The 25,421-nt window shown below is 34.6% G+C and overlaps 1 protein-coding gene across 1 annotated transcript in view; it reads right to left on the reverse strand.

Annotated features, from left to right (window-relative positions):
• The window catches only part of Fut8 (fucosyltransferase 8 (alpha (1,6) fucosyltransferase)), a gene marked incomplete at its 5' end in the record, with an annotated part of 233,529 nt that overhangs the window by 130,323 nt on the left and 77,785 nt on the right, over positions 1–25,421 (reverse strand). The window contains 1 exon segment of the mRNA XM_013521985.1: positions 20,813–21,238. Within this exon segment, the coding sequence (XP_013377439.1) occupies positions 20,813–21,015 (203 nt within the window).

Below are 25,421 nucleotides of genomic sequence, written 5' to 3' on the forward strand. Positions count from 1 at the left end.
AGTTCAAAGATGTAATGTATTATGGACTTTCAGAAGAATCTCCTGCTCCTTTCATTTTTTAAAACGCTTCAATCTAAACCTGAACTAAATATCAACTTTTTTTGCCTTTCATTAAGAACAATGACTACTAGTAGGCCAAAGAAAGTTACACCGACCATGACACCAAGTACAAGGGTAAATTTGAGTCTTCATATCAAAACAGAAAATTTTAAACTATGTCTATATGCATTAAAGTAACTTTATTCATATAATAGTTCTTATGAGGGAACAATTAACCTTTTCTACAAAAATTTCTAGGCTTTGTTTTCCAAAGTGTCAAAGTATAGCGCATTCTATTTTCTATTACTATAGGATACTATACTATGTGTGATTTTTAAGCAAAGTATAGACAGAATAAACCAAATTGAAGGATGTTAACATTTTCCCAAATCAGTATAGAAATGTTTTTGGTTTTGCCCCATAATGAGACACCAATGTGCAAAATTCACAAAATACAGTAACAACACTGTTATAGAGAGCTAAGTTAGGTAGAAACACCTTACGCAGTCAGACAGGGCCGACCCCTAGAGAAGTCAATGGAGAAGACAACTGCAGCTGGAGGAACATTCACTGAAGGCCAGGCTTCAAGAAAAAGAACTACTCACTCATATACTTCCCATAGGAGGAATAGCAGTGATTGATATTCTAAGTAGGCATCAATCACCTGGGGGTGGAGGACCAAACCTCCTTAACCCACCCCTTCCCAGAAAGGCCTTGTCCCTCCCATGTGCACTCCCTGACTTCCCCATTTGATCCCTCCCCATTTAATCAGTATTACCCTAGCAACTATACCTGCTGTATACTTATTGGTTGACCACAGTTTTGTCCCATCTCACATCCATCCTATGATTTGCTACTGGATCAGTATTACCTAAGCGACTATACTTGTAATTTTATTGATGGATTATAGTTCTGTCCCACCTTAAGTCCACCTCACCTCATGACTTTGTTCAATGAAACACCCTTGAGAAGCAGGGTTGGAGGGCAACCTGCTTTCTAGGTGCCCTTCCGTCCCTCTCAGACAGAAGCTTGCTTTCTCTCAATGTGGAGAAGGACATTCCTTAGTTACTATTTTGTGTATTGCCTGAGGTCTGACCAAGCCATGATTGTTGGGTTCTGGAGGAAGTCCAGCATAAGCATTGCAAGCCCCAGGGTCAATACTAGATGCTTTGCTGAGATATGCATGAAGGAAGGTAACAGGATGGCTTTCTGGTCAGTCGCATTGCTATGATAATTGAGTTGTATTGTCCTTGCTAAAACAGTTGATATCCTCTGATTCCTCTGCTGCCTCCTGGGTTGATTCTGAATAAAAGGTTACTGTAGATGGTAATCAGGGGTCAGTCGGTCCTAGAGGCTGCTAGCCCCTGATCACAGAATTTTGGCTCTCTTGGTTTTTTTTTTTCTTATACATCTGCAGGCACCTAGTTTGGGGGATCTGTTCACCCTGGACAGAGTTGGATGAGGTGTCCGAAATCTCAATAAATTTTTCCTACTCTTAACCTCCATTGTCCCTAGAATTCATTCCTCAATTTTAAAGAACATGAACTCGGCATTTGGGACATTTAACAAGTTGGGAGTTTCATTTCCCTATATCAACACCACCTCTCCTCCCCATGGAGATTTTCCCCTAGGCAGATGGAGTGACAGAAGGTGAAAGATCATCACTGTCCTTGCACTCAGCATATATTAACCTGAAATATGAAACCTATTTCTAACAAGCAGAAGATAAAAGAAACAATGGTTTAACCAAGATTTTTCATTGAGATATTAAACCCTGAAATTATATGGTCTTTTAGAAGCTTTTATTTTGTCTGGCAAGCGTCACAATATTAGGTTTTTTACGTGTTCCCATTTCACAAAAGCACTATAGTTCTCCCACATCCCTAACGTATTCCACAAACTAATCCAAATTTAGGAAAAGGGTGAATGGCACACTGGGTTCTAACATGCTGCAATCTAGGCTATGGAACCTTTTTCAAAACTAGTGTTCATTAATTTGGTAAAGCAGAAAGAAAAAGAAAGATCTCAAGGAATTTTTCTCACTGGTACTTATATTCCACTTTATGACAGACATATAAAACAATTCTGCAAACTACATCAAATGTTAGAATTTCAACAAAAGCATAACCTCCTCCCCTTTCCTGTCTCTTTTTTATCCCATACTACAAATGACCTGGGTATGCTGGGTGAAAGCACACTTGTTACAAAACCATTTTCAAATTCAAAGACTAAGAAGTAATGTTTTTCATGTTTTAAGTGGTTATGAAGATATAGAAATTTCTGTCCATGAACTCATAGTCAATGTGATTCTTATGTTTGTGCAAGGTTATAAAAAATATGTGAATTTCTAAGGGCAAAATTAAGCTAAACAAACAAGCAGGGCTCTTGAACACTAAAAATATAGTTAGAAAATTACTGTAATAGGTTAGGTGATCCACTGGTAAGTCATGTATATTCCCGTTTTTCTCCTTGCAAATATGGAGAGTACCTGAAAGTTTGAACAAGAAAATGACACAGAAGCCGGGCATGGTGGTGCACACCTGTAATCCCAGCACTTGGGAGACTGAGGCAGGAGGATCATAGAGAATTGGAGGCCAGCCTAGGCTACAAAGTGAGTTCAAGGCCAGCCTGAACTGCAGAGCGAGACCCTGTGTCAAAAAGACAAAAAAAAAGAAGACACATGTATTGCCTCGGCGAAGGGGAACTAAGGAGCTGGAATGATATGAGCAATACCTTGTCTTTCTATACCTCTTTTATAATATTGGAATGTTTTACTATGTATATCCATGAACCACTTTTAAAAACTGGAGACTTTTACTGTGTCCAAAATTATTAAAGTAAATGTATGAATGTAAAAAGAAGAGAAGAAAAAGAGACTGTTATACTGAGTGATTAATGTGAACCTCTTTAAGCTGTTTAAGGCAAGGCCTGTGACAAGTACAATGAATAGCAAAGCAAAGGTCCCAGCAGTGCAATGGTGAGCTTGGTACAATTAGATTTCTGTCAAAAATTCTTTTTTTTTTTTTTTTGGATGGGTACTAGAAATCAAACTTAGGATCTTGCACATACCAGGCAGGCATTGTGCCACTGAGCTATATCCTGGGCCCTTTGTCGAAAATTCTTACTTTTAAATTTATATAAACACATTTTCCTTTATTTCTTTTCTGGTTGTTTTTTTTTTTTCTCTCTCTCTTTTCTGTTTTTATTTCTGTCTTTTTGAGACAGGGTCTCACTATGCAGTTCAGGCTGGCCTTGAGCTCACTCTGTAGCCCTGGCTGGCCTCAAACTTGCAAGGATCCTACTGCCTCAGCCCACGGAGTGCTGGGATTACAGGCACGTGCCACCATGCCTAGTTTATGTTTTATTTCTTTTAAGTGCATTTAGATAGATAATATTATGAAGAGACTTTCATAATTAAGGAGCATGTTTCTAAAGAAATAAGAATTCTTTTTCAAAATAATGTTTTAACATCAGAGATTACAGGTAGGAACAAGGAAGTACACGCCTCAGCGGATTTTATCACACCTTTTTCCTGGCAAACATTCTGAAAATACCAGTTCTCTGAGTAACACTGAAAAAAAGAACAAAATTAAGAAACAAGGGATAGAGAAGAAGAATGAGAAATGACAGAGAGGAACATGAAAAGGAGCAGGACAAGGAAGAAAAAGAAAATAATGTCATAACATGACCTCTTCAGGACTAAGAATCACAATTCATCTTTTAAAAACTTACCAGGTGTTATTTATATACCATGTATTTACAGACACAAACATGAAATCGAAATAGCTACTATCTTCAAGTTTACAACCTGGTCAAAAATGCAAATTATGAATTACAGTGCATTTAATGACAGTTACGACTGGGCATGAATATAGTAAGAAGAGATCAGTACAGTAAACATTGCTTAAAAAGGGCAGTCACACCTGAAGCATCCTAAAATATAAGGAAGAGTTTATTGGGTGATGAAGGAAAGATTTCAAGAAGAACAAAAAGCAGAAGCAAAGGGATAGCAGTGTAAAAGAGCAGGCTGTATGCAAGAAATGACTAATGTTCTCAGATTGGGATGAACAGTATATGAAACAACAGGAAGTAAAAGTAACAAAGGAGGACAAGGCGTAAGATGGAATACAGGTAGTTAAGTTAGAACAGTGGGTAAATTCAATTTTCTTCAACCATAGAAGAATATTTTAAAAGTAAATTTTATAAACATTTACTGGTATAAAGCTTAGAGGTGATGTTTTAATAAAGCACGTTTCTTTAGAACACAATCACATCAATTACTAGTGCACAAATCGATGTTATTTACTAATTCTCTTACTTTATTAATTACATCAGGTCTAGTGGGCTTTCTAGTTGAGAATACTTCTGTAGGCTTATTTTGGTTTAAATGAACTCAAAAGCAGTAAGGCTTTATTTACCATCAAATGTTATATAAATCACATTGCCATTCATTGGGCAATTTTCCTTCATAAAACTAGGCATGTATGTGTACAAAGTAATTGTAAAATTTAAATCTTAGGAATATTTATATATGGCAATATTTTATCAATATAACTTATTCCTGAGTTTCAGTGACTAAGCTTTCATCTTTTAAAAGAAAGAAACCACAAAAACTTCATAAACATATGGAAATTAAATAACAACCCCCCAAACAATCAATGGGTCACAGATGAAACTGAAGAAGAAATTAGTCTCTACAATTGAAAAATAATGCCAATACAACACACTGGTACTTATGGGACACAATGAAAAGTCCTACAAGGGAAATTTATAGTGGTGAATTCCCACATGAGAAAAAGAGAGTGAGCTCAAATAAACAGCCTAATGTTGAATCTCAAACTTCTAGAAAAAGAAAAACAAGTCAAGCTAAAAGCTCCTACAAGGGAAGAAATTATAAAGACCAGAGTAGAAATGAATCCAATGGAGACTAAAACAAAGAATCAATGAGCCAAAGAGTTGCTTCTTTGAAATATTAAATAAAATAGACAAACCCTTAGCCAACCTTATTAAAAAAAGGAAAGACTCAAATCTATGCAATTAAGAATGAAGAGTGACATCACAACAGATCCTGCAAAACTCCAGAAGATGGTAAAGGCCTACTTTGAGAACCTGTATTTCAGTAAGATGGAAAACACAGAAGACATGGACAGATTCCTAGACAAGTGTGAATTACTAAAGCTGAATCAAGAAGATATAAAAATTCTAAAAAACCCAGTATCAGTCAATGAAATCAAAGATATACTTAAAAACTTACCAAAAAAGAAAGGCCCAGGTCTGCTCCTAATGGATTCACTACTGAATTCTACAAGAAATTCAGATAAAACCTAATCCCACTACTCCTCAGACTCTTTAATCAAATTCAAAGAGAAGCAATACTCTCAAATTCATTCCTGAAAGCAAGCATTAATCTGATACCAAAAGCAGAGAGGGATCCAACCAAAAAAGAAAAAAACTATAGGCCAATCTCCTTAATGAACATAGGTGCAAAAATCCTCAAAGATACTGGAAAACAGCATGCAGCAAATCATCAAGTTTATGCACCATGACCAATTGGGATTCATCCTACAGATACAGGAATGATTCAACACACACAAATCAATAAATGTAATACATTACATTAACAGAGCCAAGGACAAAAACCACATCATCATCTCAAAAGATACAGAAAAAATACTTGACAAAGTCCAACACCCATTCATGATTTTAAAAAATTACAGAAAATTGGAATAAAAGACCTTTGTCTCAATTTGATAAAGACCATCTATGACAAACCAATGGCCAACATCATACTACATGGTCAAAAACTAAAAGCTTTCACTCTAAAATCAGGAACAATACAAGGATTCTTCAACAGAGTTCTGGAAACATTAGCCAGAGCAATCAGACAAGAGAAAGAGATAAAAGGCATAAGGATAAGAAAGAAAGAAGTTAAATTAGCATTATTTGCAGATGACATGATATTCTATATAGAAGACCCCAAAAACTCCACCAAAAGACTTCTAGATTTAATAACCAAATTCAGTAACACAGCTGGATACAGAGTCAACACTCAAAAATCAACAGGATTCCTGTACACAACTGAGAGAAATTAGGGAAACAATACCTTCCACAGCGGCATCCAAAAAGTAATATACTTAGGAATCAATCTAATGAAGGAAGTAAAAGACCATTACCTTAAAAACTACAGTACTCTGAAAAAGAAGTTCAAAGAGCATGTCCAAAAATGGAAAGATATTCCTGTTCTTGAATAGGCAGAACCAATACAGTGAAAATGACCACACTTTCCAAAATTGTTACACAAATTTAATGTAATCCTGATCAAACTACCAAGGGCATACTTCACAGAATTAGAGAAAACAATCCTAAAATTCATTTGGAACTAGAAGAGACCTAGAATAGCAAAAAAAATTCTGGGCAACAAAAGTAAGGTAGGGGGCATCACAACACCCAATGTGAAGTTATACTACAAAGCTACCATGATTAAAAACAGCATGGTACTAGTTAAGAAAAAAAAGACCCCAAAGATCAATGGAACAGAATATAAGATGCAGAAACAACTCCAAACACACTATACTACCTTATCTTTGACAAAGGGGCCAAAAACTTTCACTAGAAGATAAATAGCTTCTTTAATAAATAGTACAGGGAAAAAAAATACTGGCCTTCCACATGCCAAAGAGTAAAACTAGACCCATACCTATCATCATGACTATAATTGAAAGGGATCAAAGATTTAAATATTAAAACAGAAACTAAATCTGCTGGAAGAGAGAATAGGTAGAATTCTTGAAGACACAGGCATAAAGAAAGACTTTATGAACAAAACACTGATCATATTGGAAATATCACAAAGAACAAACTAGGATCACATCTTACTAAAAAGTGTTTGCATAGCGAAAGAAACCACCAATAGAGTGAAGAGACAAACCACAGTGGGAAAAAATTTTTGCCAGCTGTTCTACAAAGACCTCAGAATATATAAACAATATAGAATATATAAAGAACTCAAAATAAAACAGACACCCCCAATTTAAAGATCCAATCCAAAAATGGGCATCTGAAATAAACAGAAACTTAGATGAAGCCATAGAAATGGCAAATCAATATATGAAAAAACATTCATTATCACTGGTCATTTGAGAGATACAAATTAAAACAATTTGCATTTCACCTCACTCCACAAAGAATGGCTATTATCAAGACACCAACCAGTAACAAATGCTGGTAGGGCTGTGGAGCAAAGGAACATTTTTCCACTGTTGGTGGGAATGCAGACTTGTGCAACCACTGTGGAAATCAGTCTGGACACTCTTCAAAAACTAGGGCTAGAGGCCCCATTTGACCCACTATTCTCCTTCTGGATAGCTTCCCAAAAGAATTAAAAGCACCATACCACAGTGATATATGTGCACCTGTGTTTATAGCAGCATGGTTTGTAATAGCTGTATCTTGGAAACAGCCCAAATGCCCATCAACCAATGAATAGATAAGGAAGATGTGGTTTTTATACAATGCAGTACTACTTAGCCATAAAGAAGGATAAACTTTAGACATTTCTAGGTAAATGGATGCACCTTAAGAATATACTCAAGGGAAATAATCAGACACATGTTTAAATATCATATTGTTTCTTTGGTGTAAGAAACCAAAATGGTAAATAAGGACCAAAGAAAATGTTCAAACATGAAGGGGAACTATAGAGGATAGAGGGAAAAGGAAGGAAGGGAAAAAAAAGAATGGAAAGAACAAATGAAAACATGCTTTTGTAAATAAGAAAGGAAACAGGGTTGAAGGGAGGGGTATGGGAAAAAAGGAGTCAAGATATACCATGTACAGGTACAAGTTCCCTATGATGAATGTTATCATTATGCATAACTAAAATGCACCAGTAAAATTTTTAAAGAGCTACAACAGCCCACTGAGGCACATGTGCCATGGTTCACCACCACTGGCCTAGGAAATGTCTGAGAAGGTATTTAAAAGTGACTGTCAAGTGAGACAGCAAACTGACACGGGAATCCCACCCTGAATACAGACAGCACCACTCAATGGGGTGGGGGCTTGGATGGAATAAAAACAGAAGGAAGAATAAGCTGGCTACTGCAGGCTCTCTCCACCCCTCTCTGTTCCCAGCAATAGCGAGGCGAGGAGCTTGGCTCCACCGTGCCCATCCATCATAACACCCTCACCTCAGGCCAGTAGCAACAGAACGGCTAACCATGCACTGAAACCTCTGAAACATGAACCAAGGTAAACCCTTCCTCCTCTAAGTTGATTTTCTCAGTTAGTTTTTGTCACAGTGATGTGAAGCTAGTTAACACAAGTTAGGTACTGTAAGTAATCTAGAGACAACGGAAAGTATAGAGGAAGATGCACACAGGTTACGCACAAACACCATACCATTGTGTAATGGACTTGAACTTCGAAATGAAACCAAGACCAACAACTTCTGTACTTTATGAGGAACCCCAAAAGCAGAGATACAAGCCACACCGGACATGGGCTCCTCAACTCATAGAGACTGTGAAATAAAAAATCTCTATTGTTTTATACTACTAAGTTTGTGGTTCTTTGTTGCACAGCAATAGAGAAGTAATATATACAATCTTTAATAGGCTAAATTATAAGCAATAGATGCATTTGGTTCTCTATAGTTCTAGGAACCTAAAATAAATAATTATAAGACTGAATTAGTAAAATCAACTCTCTTTTCTACTCTAGAATTCATTCAATGCCTTTCACTAAACTCTGCAATTCCTTCCTGTTTATAATAGTAATAGTCTGAAGTCTATCCTGTCTAATTCAGGAAATATAAAAGAAGTCTAGTTGACTTTATTTGTCTTTCAAAATCAGGGGCTGGGAGTACAGCACAGTACTAGAGCATCTACCCAGCTTGTATGGGACGTTGAGCCAGATCCTCAGAACAAAACAAATATTACTACCAGCAGAAATTAAAGTGTACTATTTTCCAAATACTGAAAGTTAATTTACTCTAATTTTCTTTTCTTTGTGGTGATTACAATATGAGAGAATAATGTGAATGAAGAAACCTATTATTACTCCTAATGAGAAAATCTGATATTATCTTCAAAAGAGCTTATTTTTATTGAACTTTGTAGCCTTTGTTCAGGCTACAAATCATGGAGGGTAGAGGAAATTTTTTCTCTATGGGAGAGATTTCCAGCTGACCCTATAAATATGGAGAGATTTCTAGACCCCAGCTTCTAACATCTCAACTGCAAATACAAGACTTCTTTATTCCTTATGCTAAGACCATATGAAAGAGTTTTTAGGATATACCCTGATCCAAATCACAGAGGATGTATCAGAAAATATGTTTCAATAGTAAATGTGAATTTTGCTCCTGAGAAATACAGCATTCTACATATGTCAACTGGTCAAGTGGCCTGGTTTGCTGTTTATGTTACTTATTTTCTGGGCAAGTGTTGTAGGAGGGATACTGAAGTCCCTAGCTATAATAGTGGGTTTGTATATTTCTCCTTGCCGCATGTATTTTGCCTCATGCACATGACACTGCTGTTAAATGCACACGTTAAGGATTGTTACAACCTTACAGCCTTTATTTTTATTACTATTATGCAATGACCCTTCTTTACCTCTGACGCAGTAATTTCCCTTGTTAAGTCTGTTTAGTGGTAAACAGGGAGGAAAGGAAAGAGGGTGTTTACTAGACCATATGGTCTAGTCGCCTGGACCCACATATACAACAAGCAAAGGGTTTTTGTTTTTTGTTATTTTATAAATTTTACTTAGGTTACTGGTGGTAGGAGGCTATGGCACATTTTTATAGCATAGCAGTTACTTCTAGAGCCAGCAGGGCAACATGGTTAAGACTGTGGACTATAATGCTCAGTGCCTGGGTCTGAGCCACTCACAGTTACAAAAACTTTAGCAAACAACTGTACTTCTACGGTTATCAAATGGAGATATTTATAAAATGGAGATAATTTGAGTATTTATTCAGGGTTGAGTTAATACATATAAAAAGCTTAGAATGTGACCTGATAAACAGTAACACATATTAATAACTATTTTTTAATTTTAAAGAAAGAAAGATACACAATTTCAAAACAAGATGACAGAAAATTAACAATGGTTATTACAATGCATATTGTTATTTTCAAAGTAGTTGCTCAGATTATAAGATATAGGCATGAAAAATTGATCACACAATATAAGCACTAACTGTTCCTTTCAATGAACTAATATAAATTAGTAGTACAATTATGTAGCTATCTTGTGTGTGTATATATATATTTTTTTAAAGGAAGGGAAATTTTTTTTTTTAATGGCTATTGTTTTGTAGTCTTCCTGCTAATTTCAGGATAATCAAGATGTGGGGAGTAAAAACAAAAGCTAACATCTTTTTCTTGCATCATTTCCTACTGTAACCCAACAGTCAATGAAATATATCACGTAAGACCTTTGGGAAAATGCTATAATATTATTATTATCAGTTGCAGCTCAATTAACAAATAGCACTACATGCCAATAGACCTAGCTTTACAGAAACACTTGTAAGACTATGGGCAAATTGATTGTTAGATTTCAAATCCATATTGATTTTAAGTTTGCTACTTTTCAAAGATGATTTTCCCCTTTATCCTCCACAAACGCCTACATTTTCATATACTGAGTTTTAGTGAGATTACATTTTTTAATGCATATGAAAAGGCACGTTAAAATGATGTATCACAGAAACAGAACTGATATAACATTTAAGTGTTGCCTTAACTCTTACTTTAGCATTTTCCCAAGTAAACTTACAGAAGAAGTCCATGTTTTCTTTAATATTTTGTCAAGTTTTGATGTTAGACGTGGCAAGAGACCAAAAAGTAATACTCAAACCAAACTAAATTTCCTACATTTCAAGTCTGAGGAAAAATCCAAGTCTTCAGCTGAAACCCTACAATAATTACATCTAAGAAAGCAGAAATATACAGAAGTTCCCTAGTTTTTAACTAAATCACAACACAGCCATATGCAGCCCCTGACTGAACTAGATTAAAATAATACATCCACAGATCTCTAATAGAAGAAATCCTCTGTAGCCTCCACAGTGCTTTATATACCACATGTCACATAAAATTAAAAATGATTAGATACGCAAAGAGACATTAATAAGTCAATAAATGCCAATTAAAAGGCGATCCAGATATCAAAATAAGCAGAAAGTATCATAGTTGTATTAGAATAACTATTTTTTTGGTGGTGGTGGGGTATCAGGAATCAAACTCAGGACCTCACAGTTGCCAGGCAGGTGCCATGCCACTGAGATAAACCCCAAACCCTTTTTTTTTTTTTTTTTTTATTTTGCAGAATAACTATTTTAAAGAAATTCAAAGAAACATGTCAGATGCAGTGTTACATGCGTGTAATTCCAACACTCAGGAGCCCCGGGTGGGAGGATCAAAAGTTGAAGGTTAGCCTAGGCTACACAACAAGTCCTGAACTACATGGTGAGAATGTAGGAGGGAGGAAAAGAGCAAAATTTAAAGAAACATGGACAAGAAAGATGCAAGAAGGAGAATTTCCAAAGAAATTATCAGAAAGAATCAACTGGATATTCTAGAATCAGAATTACTGTGTACATTTCACAGCAAAATGCAGCAAAAGATAGGTTAAACAAATTGGAAAAGAGGTCACTATAACAAAAGCAAAAAAACTCCTAAAAACAAACAAACAAAAAAAACAAGGCACATGAAGCCATGTGACACAATGTAAAAAAGATACCCAATACTACATTTATTTGTAGTTTCAAAGGAGAAAAGAAAGGCACAGGAACATACTTAGGATAATGACTAAAGATTTTCCAGAACTCATTTTATAAAAAGGTATAACTCCAGATTTAATAAGTTCAACAAACTTTAAGCTGAATAAAAACACATCAAGCCATATTTAGATATATCATAGCCAATTGCTAAACACCCAAGACAAGAAAAAAAAAAGGAAATACATTTTTTAAACACTTCAGAAATTTGCTCTTTTCTCAAAGGAAATTATGAAGATTAGGAATCTAAACTTTGAAAATACTCTAAAATGTTCTCAGAAAGGGAGGGTGTATTTCCTTAAAGAAAATTAAGGTAATTCTAGATAAGGTAAGGAATAAAGAAAAATGGTACGATTTTTTAAAACACTATTTAAAAATTTGCCAACATAAATTCTATACTCAAGTATCTTTTAAAAATGAACATTAAAAAGACTTAAGGAAAAAACCTAAGATTTACTTTCCATACAGAAACCTCTGTACTGCAAAACTCAAACCGTGTAAGGCAAGACAACTAAACCACACTGCTAACTGAAGGAAATGATTCAATACGGAAGACCTGCACTACAGGAAGAAGAACATTAAAAGAGATAAATATGTGGTCAATTGTAAAAGCATAGTGTTTAAAAAAGTTAGTAACAATAAAAGATGAAATCTATAACCTTACTGGGTTAAAATATCTGACAGAAAAACACATAACATAGATGTGCTGTAAAAGATATCAGTACTATAACATTTTTATCATTTCCAGAACAATGCAAGAATATTAACATAGACTCTAATAAAATATATGTACTTTATAATATTGAAGTATGGATAACTAAAACTATATTTTAAGTTAAAAATATAATTTTAAAAGATTGATTAATCCAAAAAGTGAAGAGGAAGAAAAAAAGCACAAAAGAGGAGATGAGACAAAAGGGGTAAGAGAGCAAGGTAGTAAACTTAGACTTAGCTATTACTTTGAACGTAAGTGGACAAAACAATCCAGTAAGAAACAGAATGTAAGACTGAACAAAAGTAGTAAGATCCAACTCTTCCGTTTGCAGTAAACACTTCAAGTATTTAAATTTGCGTCTAAATGTAAGGATACAAGACTTAAAATATAAAAGATGGATATATCAGGTTGGGGCTATAGCAATGGCACAGCGTCTGTCTGGTAAGCACAAGGTTCTGAGTTCAATTCTTGGTACAAAAATAAAGCATAAAAGATGGATATATCATGTAAACACTAACCAAAAGAAAAGGTGATATAGTGATATTAATATCAAATAAATCAGATTTAATAGACAAAAAAGTATTATTAGAGGTAAGTAGGAAATTTCATGATTAAAGGATCAATTCACAGAAAAGAAAAATGTCCTGAATCTGCATTCACTAAACAAAATAGCTTAAAGATATACAAAGAATGACAGAATCAAAGGAAAATGGATCCACAACAATGGTTCGAGATTGTAACATACCTCTCATTAAACAAAAGAACAAGCATTTAAAAAATTTTAAATCTATATAAATTTAGAAAACTTGAATCATTTAAGCAATTAATTAACACAACCTTAAATAACATACTACAGAAGACAGGATCCAACATCAGAATACATATTTTTCTTAAACACTACAATTGTAACTCACTTGTTAAACCATTAGTTTCTAAGAACTGAAATACTGCAAAATACAAAATTCTACCTAGTAAAAGAACAAACTAGAAATCAAAAACACAAAGATGAACAGAATAAACCAATTTATATTTTAATTTTTTTTTTTTTTTTTTTGGTTTTTCTCCGGTACCAGGAACCGAACTCACGACCTTACGCTTGCCAAGCAGGCGCTTTGCCGCTGAGCTAAATCCCCAGCCCCCCCAATTTATATTTTAAGTAACACAATACCAAATAATCTATGGGTTAAAGAAGAAATCACAATGGAAATTTGAAAATATTCTTTTATTAAATGACAATAAAAAGATGACAATATCAAAACTTACAGGATACAATAAAGTTGAGCTTAGAAAGTTAAAGCTCTCTAGAATATACAGGTGAAACATCTCTAATCTTAAAATCTGAAATCCAAAATGCTCCAAAATTTAAAAAAAAAATTTCAAGTCATGTACATGCTCAAGAAGTTTCAGATGTTGGAGCATTTCAGATTTTGTGTTTTGAAATTAAGGATGCTCAAATGGTAAAATCAATGCAAATACTGTACTACAAAATTCAAAAACTCCAAAATCTGAAATGCTTTCTGGTTGCAAGTATTTCAGATAAGGAAGAGTCAACCTTTATTACAAAAAAAATGCAAGGTTTAAATTTAATGATATAAACTTGTTTGCAAAAATTACCTTAAAAATAACAGCAAAATAAATCAATCCCTAAGAGTATAAGAAAGGAAATTATCAAACTGAAAGTAAAAATCATTAAAACAGAAGACATACAATAGAGAAAAAAGAGGTTGGTTCTTTGAAAATGTAAGTGAAATTACTCTAACAAGACTAAAGGGCAAAACACAAATAACCATAAAGAATGAATGGGAAATATTACTATAGGTATTCACATACACATACGGAAAGAAAACTAAAGTGGTATTAAGAACAACTTTATTCTAGTACATTAGAAAACGTTGATAAAATGAATATATATTTTGAAAAACAGAACTTGCCAAAATTGACATTAAAAAAGAGAAGCTGAACAGTGTGATTTCTATTAAAAAGATGAAACACAGAATTTTAAATCTTCGCACATGTCCTCTTTCCTCCATACCATACCTCCCCACAAAAAAAATAAATAAAACAAAAACAAATCCTCCAGACCCAGACGTCTTCACTGATAGAATTCTAAAAAGCATTTAAAACAGAATATCAACTTTATATAAATACAGTACTTCTACAGAATAAATTTGACCTGTATAGCCTTGATATCAAAACCTGAAAGACATCATAACATGAAAAATCATAGGAAGTATTATGTCAGCATAGGAAAATAATCCAAAACAAAATTTTTGCAAATTTAATCCAGTGATATATAAAAATGTTGACACAAATTCCAGGGAGAGAGCATCTGATCAGGCTGAGATGGTTATAAATCTTGACTAAAACAGATCCACCAAAATGTTCTCAGGTAGGGAAGAAGTCTTTTCTCTACAGAAAAATAGGATTTTCTTAATAGTGGATATAGGGTTGAAAAAACTAATATATACAATAGAAAGCCTCAACTACAAGCAGATGCTCTACATACTCCATTCTATGCCACTGGATCCAGGAATGCAAGTACATTTAGCCAGAGAGGAGCAGTGATAAAGAAGAAAGCCTAAAGCAAATCTTCCAACCAGTCAGCTAGAACAGAGGCATCCACACTTTCAACGCAAATTTCTCAAACAGAAATAAGACCTGACCTTGAAGAACCACTTCATTTTCCTTTCTACTCAACATGTGTTGCTTGGGACAAAATTCTTCCCCCAGAAGATTCATGCTTTGGTTGTAACCCAGGTGGGAAGATTACACATGACTCAGAAAAAAAGGTAGTTGTTTGTAGTTTGTAAATGTACATTTTTACAGCTAGCATCTAAATTCCAGAAGAAATCTCTTATACTTTCCTGGACCAAACAAATAAAAACTTATTCATGGATCAAGACGTCGTAATTGAATTTTTTAAGCTATGTCCCCCCAAAAAATAGAATGACAATGATTAAAGTTAAAAGAAAACGTTCAGCTAACCATTCTTTAGACACACACCCCCCATTTGACACATGGTCTGTCACCCAGACTGGGCTCAAACTTGCACTCGTACTGCTTCAGCCTCCCACAGTGCCAAGGGTATTGTTTGGAATTTAGAAACCTGTGAGGTTCTGACAGGCATCTAATTTGAAATTCATGATTCAAGGAAGTCTCCACATAAATGTCAGTAATTTTCTATTAAACATAAAGGAAGTGAAAGTACCAGAAACTAAAAGATAATTTTAGGCTAAGTCTGCTTCAGCTCACATCTACATTAATATTAAAGATTCTTCGTAACCTCTTAAACTCAGTCAAATGTCATTCCTCTAATGAACACCAACTACCATTCCCTATTGTTTATTATTCAGGTCTTAGGGTCAGGGATACAGCTTAGTGGCACAAGCGCCTGCCTGGCAAGCACAAGGTCCTGGGTTCAATTCCCAGTGCCAAAAGCAAAACAAAACAAGAAAACATAACTTATTCAGGTCTTAACTCTGTCTATTTGAAACTACCATTATTTCCACTAACCCAGTCTATTCAGCTTTACTTGAGCAGGTGAGAACAGTAGGTTTCCCGCAACTATAAATTCTTTGCAGTACCTCCAACCAAGAAAGGGAGTCTGTTTCCTCCATCTTAGAATATGGGTTGACCTTTCTACTTGAAATGAGCAACGCAAGATGACACAACTGGTACTGTTCTGCTTCTAGTGCTCAGCATTAAGAGGCCTTGCAATTCCTGCTCTGGCCTCCTTGGATCATTACTATGTAAGAATCCCAGTCTGTCCTCCTAGAGAGGACACATTGAGGGGAATAAGGGGATGGCTCTAACTAATCACCACACAGGCGAGAGAAGCGATCTTGGACGCCTAGGAATAGCAGAGCCACCAGAGGACTGTAGCCACATGAGAACCCTATATGTAACTAGAAAAAAATGCCTAGCTGAGGTTGATCCAAACTGAAAAAATAAGAGCAAAGAAATGGTTGCTGTTGTAAGCCACTATGTATTACACTGTATTGCTTTACAATATATTACATGCATATATATGTATATGTATAATTGGATTATATGTAAACAACCCAATTTTTAAAAATAGGCAACAGATTTGAGTAAACACTTCATCAACAAACATATAAATAGTAAGTAAACATACAAAAATGTTCAATATTATTATAAAAACACAAACTAAAACCTGAATGAAATAATAGTCTATACTTACCTTTTAAAGCTAACATAAAAATAACTGACAATAAAAAAATACTAGCAAGTATGGCCTTGCTAGTAGGAATTTCAAAATGGTATGGGTGCTCTGGAATACATTTGAGCTTCTTATGAAGTTAAATACGCACTTAAGGCCGGGGATATAACTCAGTATATAACAGCACTGCCGGGGATATAACTCAGTATATAACAGCACTGCCTAGCAAGCCCAAGGTCCTGAGTTCAATTTCCGGTACCAAAAACAAAATAAAACAAAAAAAAAACCACTTAACATATGCCCCGACTATCCCATGCCAGATTAATAGTGGTTTGTTCATAAATGCTAGAAAATGGAAACAACTCATTATCCTTCAGTTGATGAAGGGATTTTTAAAGACCTCAGAACTGCGACCCACGTAAACAATGGAATACTATTTAATGTTAAAAAAAACAAAAATACTACTCAGCAATAAAAAATGGACCATCAGTACACACAATATCATTGATGTATAGCAAATATATTATGCTAAATGAAAAATGCCATACTCAAAAGGCTGTATGATTTGTATTCTCAAACAGGAAAAATTACAAGCAGCAAACAGACTGGTAGACACCAAGATCAGGAGGGGACAGAATTTAACTACAAAGGGATACAACACAATTCTGGGTACAGGTACAATTCTTCTATACCTGACTGTGGTGACAGTTACATGACTATGAATATTTGCCAAAACTCACTGGCCATACAATAAAAGCAGTGAACTTTACTGTACGGACATCTACTTATCAATAAATCAGACAAGCACATACCTACACATACATATTACATTACACACACGCACACACACACACACACACACACACACACACACAAGCACTTCCCACATACTGTGCTTGTTCATTTGCCACCCTCAAAGCAATACTTTTAAATTATTTTCCTAAATTTGCCGTGCCATTAAAAAAGAAAAAAACGACAAGTTCTAGCTGGAAGCTTAAGTAACTATTTTTAAAATAATGGTCCTATATCTAAAAACCTATAGTTTTACTCTGCTAGGTTACTTTCCAACTACAGTCTGTTAGTCTTATCTCAATGAAAAGACCTAATAGTATAAGAACCATTTGAATGAATTCTCTACATTGGTGTATGAATACACTTTTTATCAGAAAAAGACATGAAATTGAATACAAGAGCTGGGAGGGTGGCACATGCCTGTAATCCCAGCACCCAAAAGGCTATTCGAGGTCAGTGTGAGCTACAGAGCAAGACCCTGTCTCAAAAGACTTTTAAAAAATTTTTGAGTATACAATATTAGCCACATTATAATATGGGGGAAAAATTCCAATGCTAGTACCACCTTCACTGATATTCCATTCATGCCTTGGCTCTAAAATGAAATCCCCTTGGATGAAATACAAATGGCCCCACCAGTAAAGTCTTTAAAGGGCTTAAGGAGGTTTTCTACCCTAATGAGCAAAAATATCTACTCCACTGACTACTATAACTGACCACTTTACTGACAACAACCAAAGAGTCTATAAGTAAAACTGGGCTCTTTTGTTTAGTTTTCTAGCTAGGTTGTGTTTATATGATATCACAGCATGAGTTATGCTTCACCTCTTAGAAATTGTCTCTACATTTAAATATAACTGTTGGGTATTTTATTTCAATATATAAAATTATGAAGAAAGTGACTTAAAAGCTTAAACAATTAATTTATAGAACAACCAACACATATTAAAAAGGTATTTGTCTTCAGAAATAAGGAAATGGAAGTATATTAAAGATATAATGGAAAGTTAGCAATTAGTATTATTTTATGAGCCTAATTTGTTAAATGGCAAAATCTTCTTTCAGGAGCAAAATCTCCATAATGCAGAACAAAATTTTACTACAAAACAAATGGCAAAATTAACAAGTAGCAGCTGGATTGTGGTGGTCTCCTATCTGAGACTTTTATGTGAGATTTTTGAATCACTGGCCTCTCTGTTTTCTGTTTAGTGGCAATACAATTCATCAGTGTTCAGGCTTTGGGGTCACAACAACTGGAATTCAAAAAGTCTACTACTTGTGAGAAGTGTGACCATGGGCAAATTAAATTACTTAAACATTCTTGCAACTCTTCATCTGTAAAATCATTATGGAAAGGGTTTAAGCAGCTTATAAAGATATTATGGGATACAATCTATGCAAAGTCCTTGGCACAGTACCTGGTATATGATAAACTGTAAATACATGGTAGCTATTGGTGTTAACTCCTAAATTATCAATCTTTGCTTCTCATAAAGCATGAATATAAGGCTCAGTTGAAAGACTGCTTTTTCCATGATCCTCTCTGATTACCCCTCAGTAATATGATACTCAAATTCAAGAAGTTATCTATCTACTTCTAATTGCTAACCACTTAGAACCTTGCTGAATAGAACGAATGACATAGATGATGTTTCATTTATTTGTGTAAAACTTAAACACCTAGCATTTCCAAAGGACATAAGAAAACAAAACGTAAGGGTGAACTAAAAGTTATGGAACTAGACAAAGAGAAGGATCTGAGTTCTAAAGGAAGAGTAAACGGCAACGCGGTAGGGAAATGGGAGAATGGAAGTGCTACGGGCATCCTTCCTCTCTGTAGCTCAAGAACATAAAACACTGCCAAATATCTTCTTCCTTCACAAAAGGCTCCTCAGTTTCCATAACATGCCTCTCTTCCATTATTCTTCCCCAGCTATGCCTAAGATTCTCTATACAACAGGATATTCCCATTTTCCACTTAGCAATTACTTCTCAAAAGGAATAAATCTTTTAACTCTTTTGCCATACCACCACTTCCCTTTAGGACCAATTACTACTTCTAATATAAAGACTCTTAAATCTTTATTTCTAGCCTCTACACCTACCTATTCTAAGGGATAGCAAGCACAAAATACATGATCATCCTCACATGTCTAGGAATTCAATGTGGATAACTTTTAAACTCAGTAACTTTGAAAACAGTTATATATTACCTTTTATAATACTATGTTCACTTTTCCAATGAAAATAGAAGACGTTGGTCTAATTTATGCATTCAAACAGTTATGTGTCCCATTTTTATAGGCTAGAAGTAGCAAGGATAATAACTCTCCTTTCCAGATCTAGCTGTTTCATTTAATAATAAATTTGTTTCTTCATTCAAAGAAGTTATAATTAGACTAAAAATTTTAGCTTACTAAAAATTATGGTTTTGTTATAGTTCATATGGTAAAAAAATTTTAATGAGTCTAATTTAAATCATACAAAGTTTGAGTCTAATACATCAAATTGTCACAATCCTAAATACAATTATAAAGGAAATGTAGGTACATAAATTAAATGGTACAGTTTCTAGTGAATGGATAAAGAAGATGTGTGGGTTTTACATATATATATATATATATACACACACACGCACACACACACACAATGGATGGAGTACTATTTTGCCATAAAGAAGGATACACGCAAGATATTTCTAGAACAATGGATGTACCTTGAGACTATACTCTTAAGTGAAACAAATCAGACACACATGTGTAAATACTTCACTGTTTCTCTGGGGTGAGAAACCACAAGTGTAAATAAGGACCAAAATGTACAACAGGTATTGTGAAATAGGAAGAAAATGTTCAAATAGGGAGGGGAACAAAAAAGAGGGAAGAGGGAAAGGAAAAAAGGGAAAAGTTTTTAAAAAATGAAAAAAAAAACATGGAAACAAAGATTTTGTAAATGGGGAGGGGAGGGGGAGCTGGAGGGGAGGGGAGGGGGGGAAAAAAGTTATACTCAGGTACAAATTCTCTATGATGAACATGATCATTATGTATGTCTAAAATGTACCAATAAAATCTGATGGAAAAAAATGAAAACCACACATACACAAAAAGATTCATATGCAAAGTAAGATTTGCCATTATGAATATATAGAGGTATAATTGGTTTTAAAACTACTAAAGATATTTAAATTTTTGCAAAGACATCAGCTTATACAAATCATTTTGCAACAGCTAAATGAAGCCTTATACCTAAAAACAAGTATAATACTTCATCATTTTCTTAGTATTTCAGAACCTACCGGAGAGATTCAGCCATTCGCCTCAAGTCTTCATTCTGCTGCTTTAAACGTTCAAGCTTTGCCAGAATCTTAGATAGTTCTCGACTAGAGTGATCAGGGTGGTCATTATCTCGAACCAAGTGTCCACCTATATAAAATAGCAAGGTCCCCCACGCAAAAAGAATGAGCATAATCCAACGCCAGGAGCCAGTCCATGGCCGCATCTTCAGATGTTCAGCTCGCTCTCCCAGCTTCCTGGAGCTCAGAGGGTTGAAAACATAGTAACTGTGTCTAGTTACTCCACAGGTGAAAAGTTTCAGTTGTTTCAACACATGATGCTTCAGAAGAGTTCGTCTCTCTGGTGGTCCTGTGACGATTCTTTCAAAGAGACCCTTCTGGTGACTGAACAAGAGGCTCTACTGTTCTGTGCCTCATGGACTCTATGTGCTGCAAAAAGAATAAGAAATGTAAATTATTTAAAATATGTAAAATAGCATATACTGAGATTAATGTAGTTAAAGGAAACACATTGGTGTTTACTGACCAAGAGGCTACAGGACAACCTATCTGCCTTACTCTAACAAGGAAAAAGTAAAAAGTTTTAAAACTGCATGCCACATACCTTCACGGCTCCACCAGTTAACAGATTAGTCAGCTCTAAGCCTGAAAGTCATCTAAGGGCCATCACAACTTTTCCTTCTTACCTTATTGTGCAAGAGCTCTCATATGAAGGTTGAAATATTGTATCTCTGAGTAATCAACCAAAAACAAAATGGATTCAACTACATAGTTCAGGCTCATGTATTCATTATATCAAAGGAAATAATGTTCTCTGTATTAATGAATTCATTCCTATAAATTCTCAACCCTATCCCCCTACATCTTATTGCCCAGCTGCCTGGGCAGGGGAGGGAAGGAAGGAGAGAAAGTGAGAGAGAAGAGATAGCTCCTTTATACAAGGCTGAATTTGAGGAGCACATGACCACATACTAAACAGTTATACCACAATAAACAGAAAAGCTGGAGAAAAGGGTTCAAAAATCAGAACACAAGGCTATTATTTTTGTACTTCGGAACCTCAATTTCAATTGTTTTAAAATGATTATTCACAGAGAACACAATCTCTTCAAGTGAGTGTCCTAAAAACACTCTTACTTCTTTTCCATTTATCCTATTTACCTTGATGTTACTGGTTTACAATGGCTAAAATACAAAATAAAAAAAATTGTACTCAGTGAGAACCATTTGAAAACCAAATAAAAAAGCAATAATCCAAATGAAACTTTAATGTCTACTGCCATAATAACGATTTTTAAGGGGCTGGGGATTTAGCTCAGCAGCAAAAGCATTTGCCTGGCAAGCGCAAGGTCGTGAGTTCGGTTCCTGGTACCGGAGAAAAACCAAAAAAAAAAAAAAAAAACCCGATTTTTAGTCTATCAATAATTCTCTCTTTGTTGACTTCATGGTTCACCCTGTCCTTTCTTCAAAACTCTTCCTCAAAATGCTGTTTCTCTAATCTTAGGTGTCCTCATCTATTTAATAAAACAGAAGAATAATTAAAGTCTATTTAACATTTCCGGTAAAAGACCTCATCATGTGAGGTCCACTTTTCATCTTATGTAAAAATAACATATATAGTCAGATGATTAAAAAAAATTAAAAATGAATCTACTATGATGTGCTACAAGGTGGATTTAATTTAGTAAGTCAACAACAAGTGGTAATATTTGAATGAATACTTTTTTCTGACAACATATGAACACTGAACACTGCTATTACACTACACTGCTGACACTGTAATATATCTTAATTTGAAGCTATTAAGATATATGGTATTAAAAATTCACCTATGATAAACAAAAAGATTGCTTTCTAAAACAGAATAACTTAAAAATAAAATGTGCTAAAACATTTTAATTGGAATTATAACAGAAAGTCTCACAAACACAGTATTTAAAGCTAGGAAAAGATATACCTTGAACATTAACAAACGTTTACAGAAACAAAGTTTGTTATACAAAATATGTCAGATTTTAATAAAACACCATCAAAAACATTTAAGATATTCAGTCACTACATCATATAGCAAAACTGAAATGAGCTGTAAAAAGTAAGACAGTTTTGGAGGAGGTAAATGTGGGAATTTTCTCAATAGCATCATTTTAACTCTGTTTTGGGAAAAAAAAAATGTTTCCCAGGATTTTACTGTTCTTAGCCAATATTTAGAAAAAGAACCAACAAAATGAAGCCAAGTTGATAAATGAGTCATTTTCTGTGTAGTTTCTCTTAATATGGTTTTAAAAAGCCAGTGCAGAATTTTTCCCTATTAACCATAGTGAATACCTGCTTGCTTACTTACCATGCTTACTGTTTAATAGAACCGTGTCTGCTAAAATACAAATGCCATAATTTGTTCATTTCTTTCACTGACACAGCTTAAACACTTAAAACAGGAACTGGCACATAGAGGGCAATAAGTACTTTTGAATAAAGAAACAACTAAGTATGTCACATATGACATATGTCATGGAATCTGAGCACATCAGCTTCAACTGCACTTATACACCCCATGTAAGACAGCACATGTGAAAGCAGAAAGTGAAAGACCACTATCTAAGGAAAATGGTTCAGAAATATAATCATTTATCACATTAGGAAATTATTGTCAACATACATCTTACAATACAGTTTAGACCAGTTAACTAGTCGTAAGATCAGCAGTGTTATAATCTGCCTTTTAGCCATGAGAAAATGATCTTTTCATTTTGTCTTCTCTAGAAGATCACTTTCCAAACACAGTGGTGTAACTAAAAACAGTATGAGATATGAAAACTACTCAACTTATTTGTGTAACTATTAGTGAAAATGTTTCAAATCTACTGGTAAAAATAAAATATTTTAATTACATATATGTATGTATTATCTTGCACTAATATCTGACCAAAATTTATCTAGCAGTGCTTATTGATGTTTTGTCTCCATGTTTTTTTTTCAGATACTTAAGAACTTATTCCTGCTTGAAATTTACACAACACCCTTATTCCACAGAATAGTAAATAGATTAAAATTAGTCAAGTAAATTCATTTAGTAACGTCCATTTTTAAAGGTACTAAAATATTTAAATGAGTCATTCCTTTTGGCATTTAGAAAGACTGGGTTATTTTTGCTTAATGTCTCTGGAACAATAAATATATGTAATATTTAAAAGTACAGCTCTAAATCTGGAAGCTATAGTGCAGAATCAGTATTATCAGAAGCTTTAACAGAGTTGCTACGAAGTTAATATAAAATTAATATATATATGTAAAGTTTGCCATAATGCTTAGCACATTGAGTTACCAATAAAAGTCAATCTTATTTTAATGTTGACAAGATATAACATTAAAAAGTATGGATACTAGAATCAGCAGTGCCTAGACTAAAGTCTCAATTCTGCTATATCATGGCCAGGTACCTTCACTGAGAATGCAAACTTCCGTATCTTTAAAATAGGAATAATGCATAGTACTTCTTCTAGAGAATATTAGCAAATGCTTAAATAAAATATTCTATGGGAAGCATCTAGTACAACATGTAGCAGATTATTATGCAATATATTTACATTAATCTTTAGATCCAACTTCATTTATATAATTAATATAGCAAAGTTTTTGTAAGCAGCTTCTAAAATAGTTTTCAATGATCCCTGTATCCAACATGCATGCTGCTATCCAACCAAGCTAAGCTGAGGACCTGGACTTTGGTTCATGTGTTATTTTTTTGTCCCCAGTAAGTTGTACAAACCTTTGGGCACAGAATTAAAGATGCAATACAAAACTGAATCTTAGTTACATTTCTTCATACACCATACTGGTAATACCTCCAATAAATATTACAATAACAAAAATTTACAGCAAAAGATTCAACAGAATCATAACTATTGATATTATACTATACCAGAAATCTAAAAGCATTTTATTAATGTTTTCTAAACAGAGTTATGTCTGCAACTATAACATAGTCACTGGATTACCCTCATAAACCAGAAAACCTTAAGAAACGTATTTTGAAGACAGGCACGGTGGTGCACGCCTGTAATCCTAGCACTCAGGAGGCTGAGGCAGGAGAATTCTTGCGAGTTCAAGGCCAGACTGGGCTACAAAGTGAAGTCACGGCCAGCCTGGGCTACAAAGTGAGGTCAAGGCCAGCCTGGGCTACAAAGTGAGGTCAAGGCCAGCCTGAACTGCACAGCCAGACTGTGTCTCAAAAAAAAACAAAAAAAAACAAAAAAAAATTTGAGAGGCTGAGGATATAGTTTAGTGGTCTAACACTAGCATGCATACGGCCCTGGGTTCAATCCCCAACACCACCAAAAGGACAAAAACAAAATTTTTTTTAAAACTATACATTTAGAAAAACTGTTTTCAGATATGGAGCAATGGTCAGACTGAATGCCCGAAAGAAGGTTAACAATAAAACTAATTCCTATGAAGCTGGGTGTGGTGGCACATGTCTGTAATCCCAGCACTCAAGAGGCTGAGGCAGGAGGCTCCACGGTGAGTTCGAGGCCAGCCTGGGCTACAGAGCAAGACCTCGTCTCAAAAAAACAAAAAATAAAAAATTTAAATAAATAAAAGCTAATCCCTATGA

The sequence above is a fragment of the Chinchilla lanigera genome, unplaced genomic scaffold, assembly GCF_000276665.1.
Source record: "Chinchilla lanigera isolate Chin_1 unplaced genomic scaffold, ChiLan1.0 scaffold00065, whole genome shotgun sequence".
Lineage (NCBI taxonomy): Eukaryota > Metazoa > Chordata > Mammalia > Rodentia > Chinchillidae > Chinchilla > Chinchilla lanigera.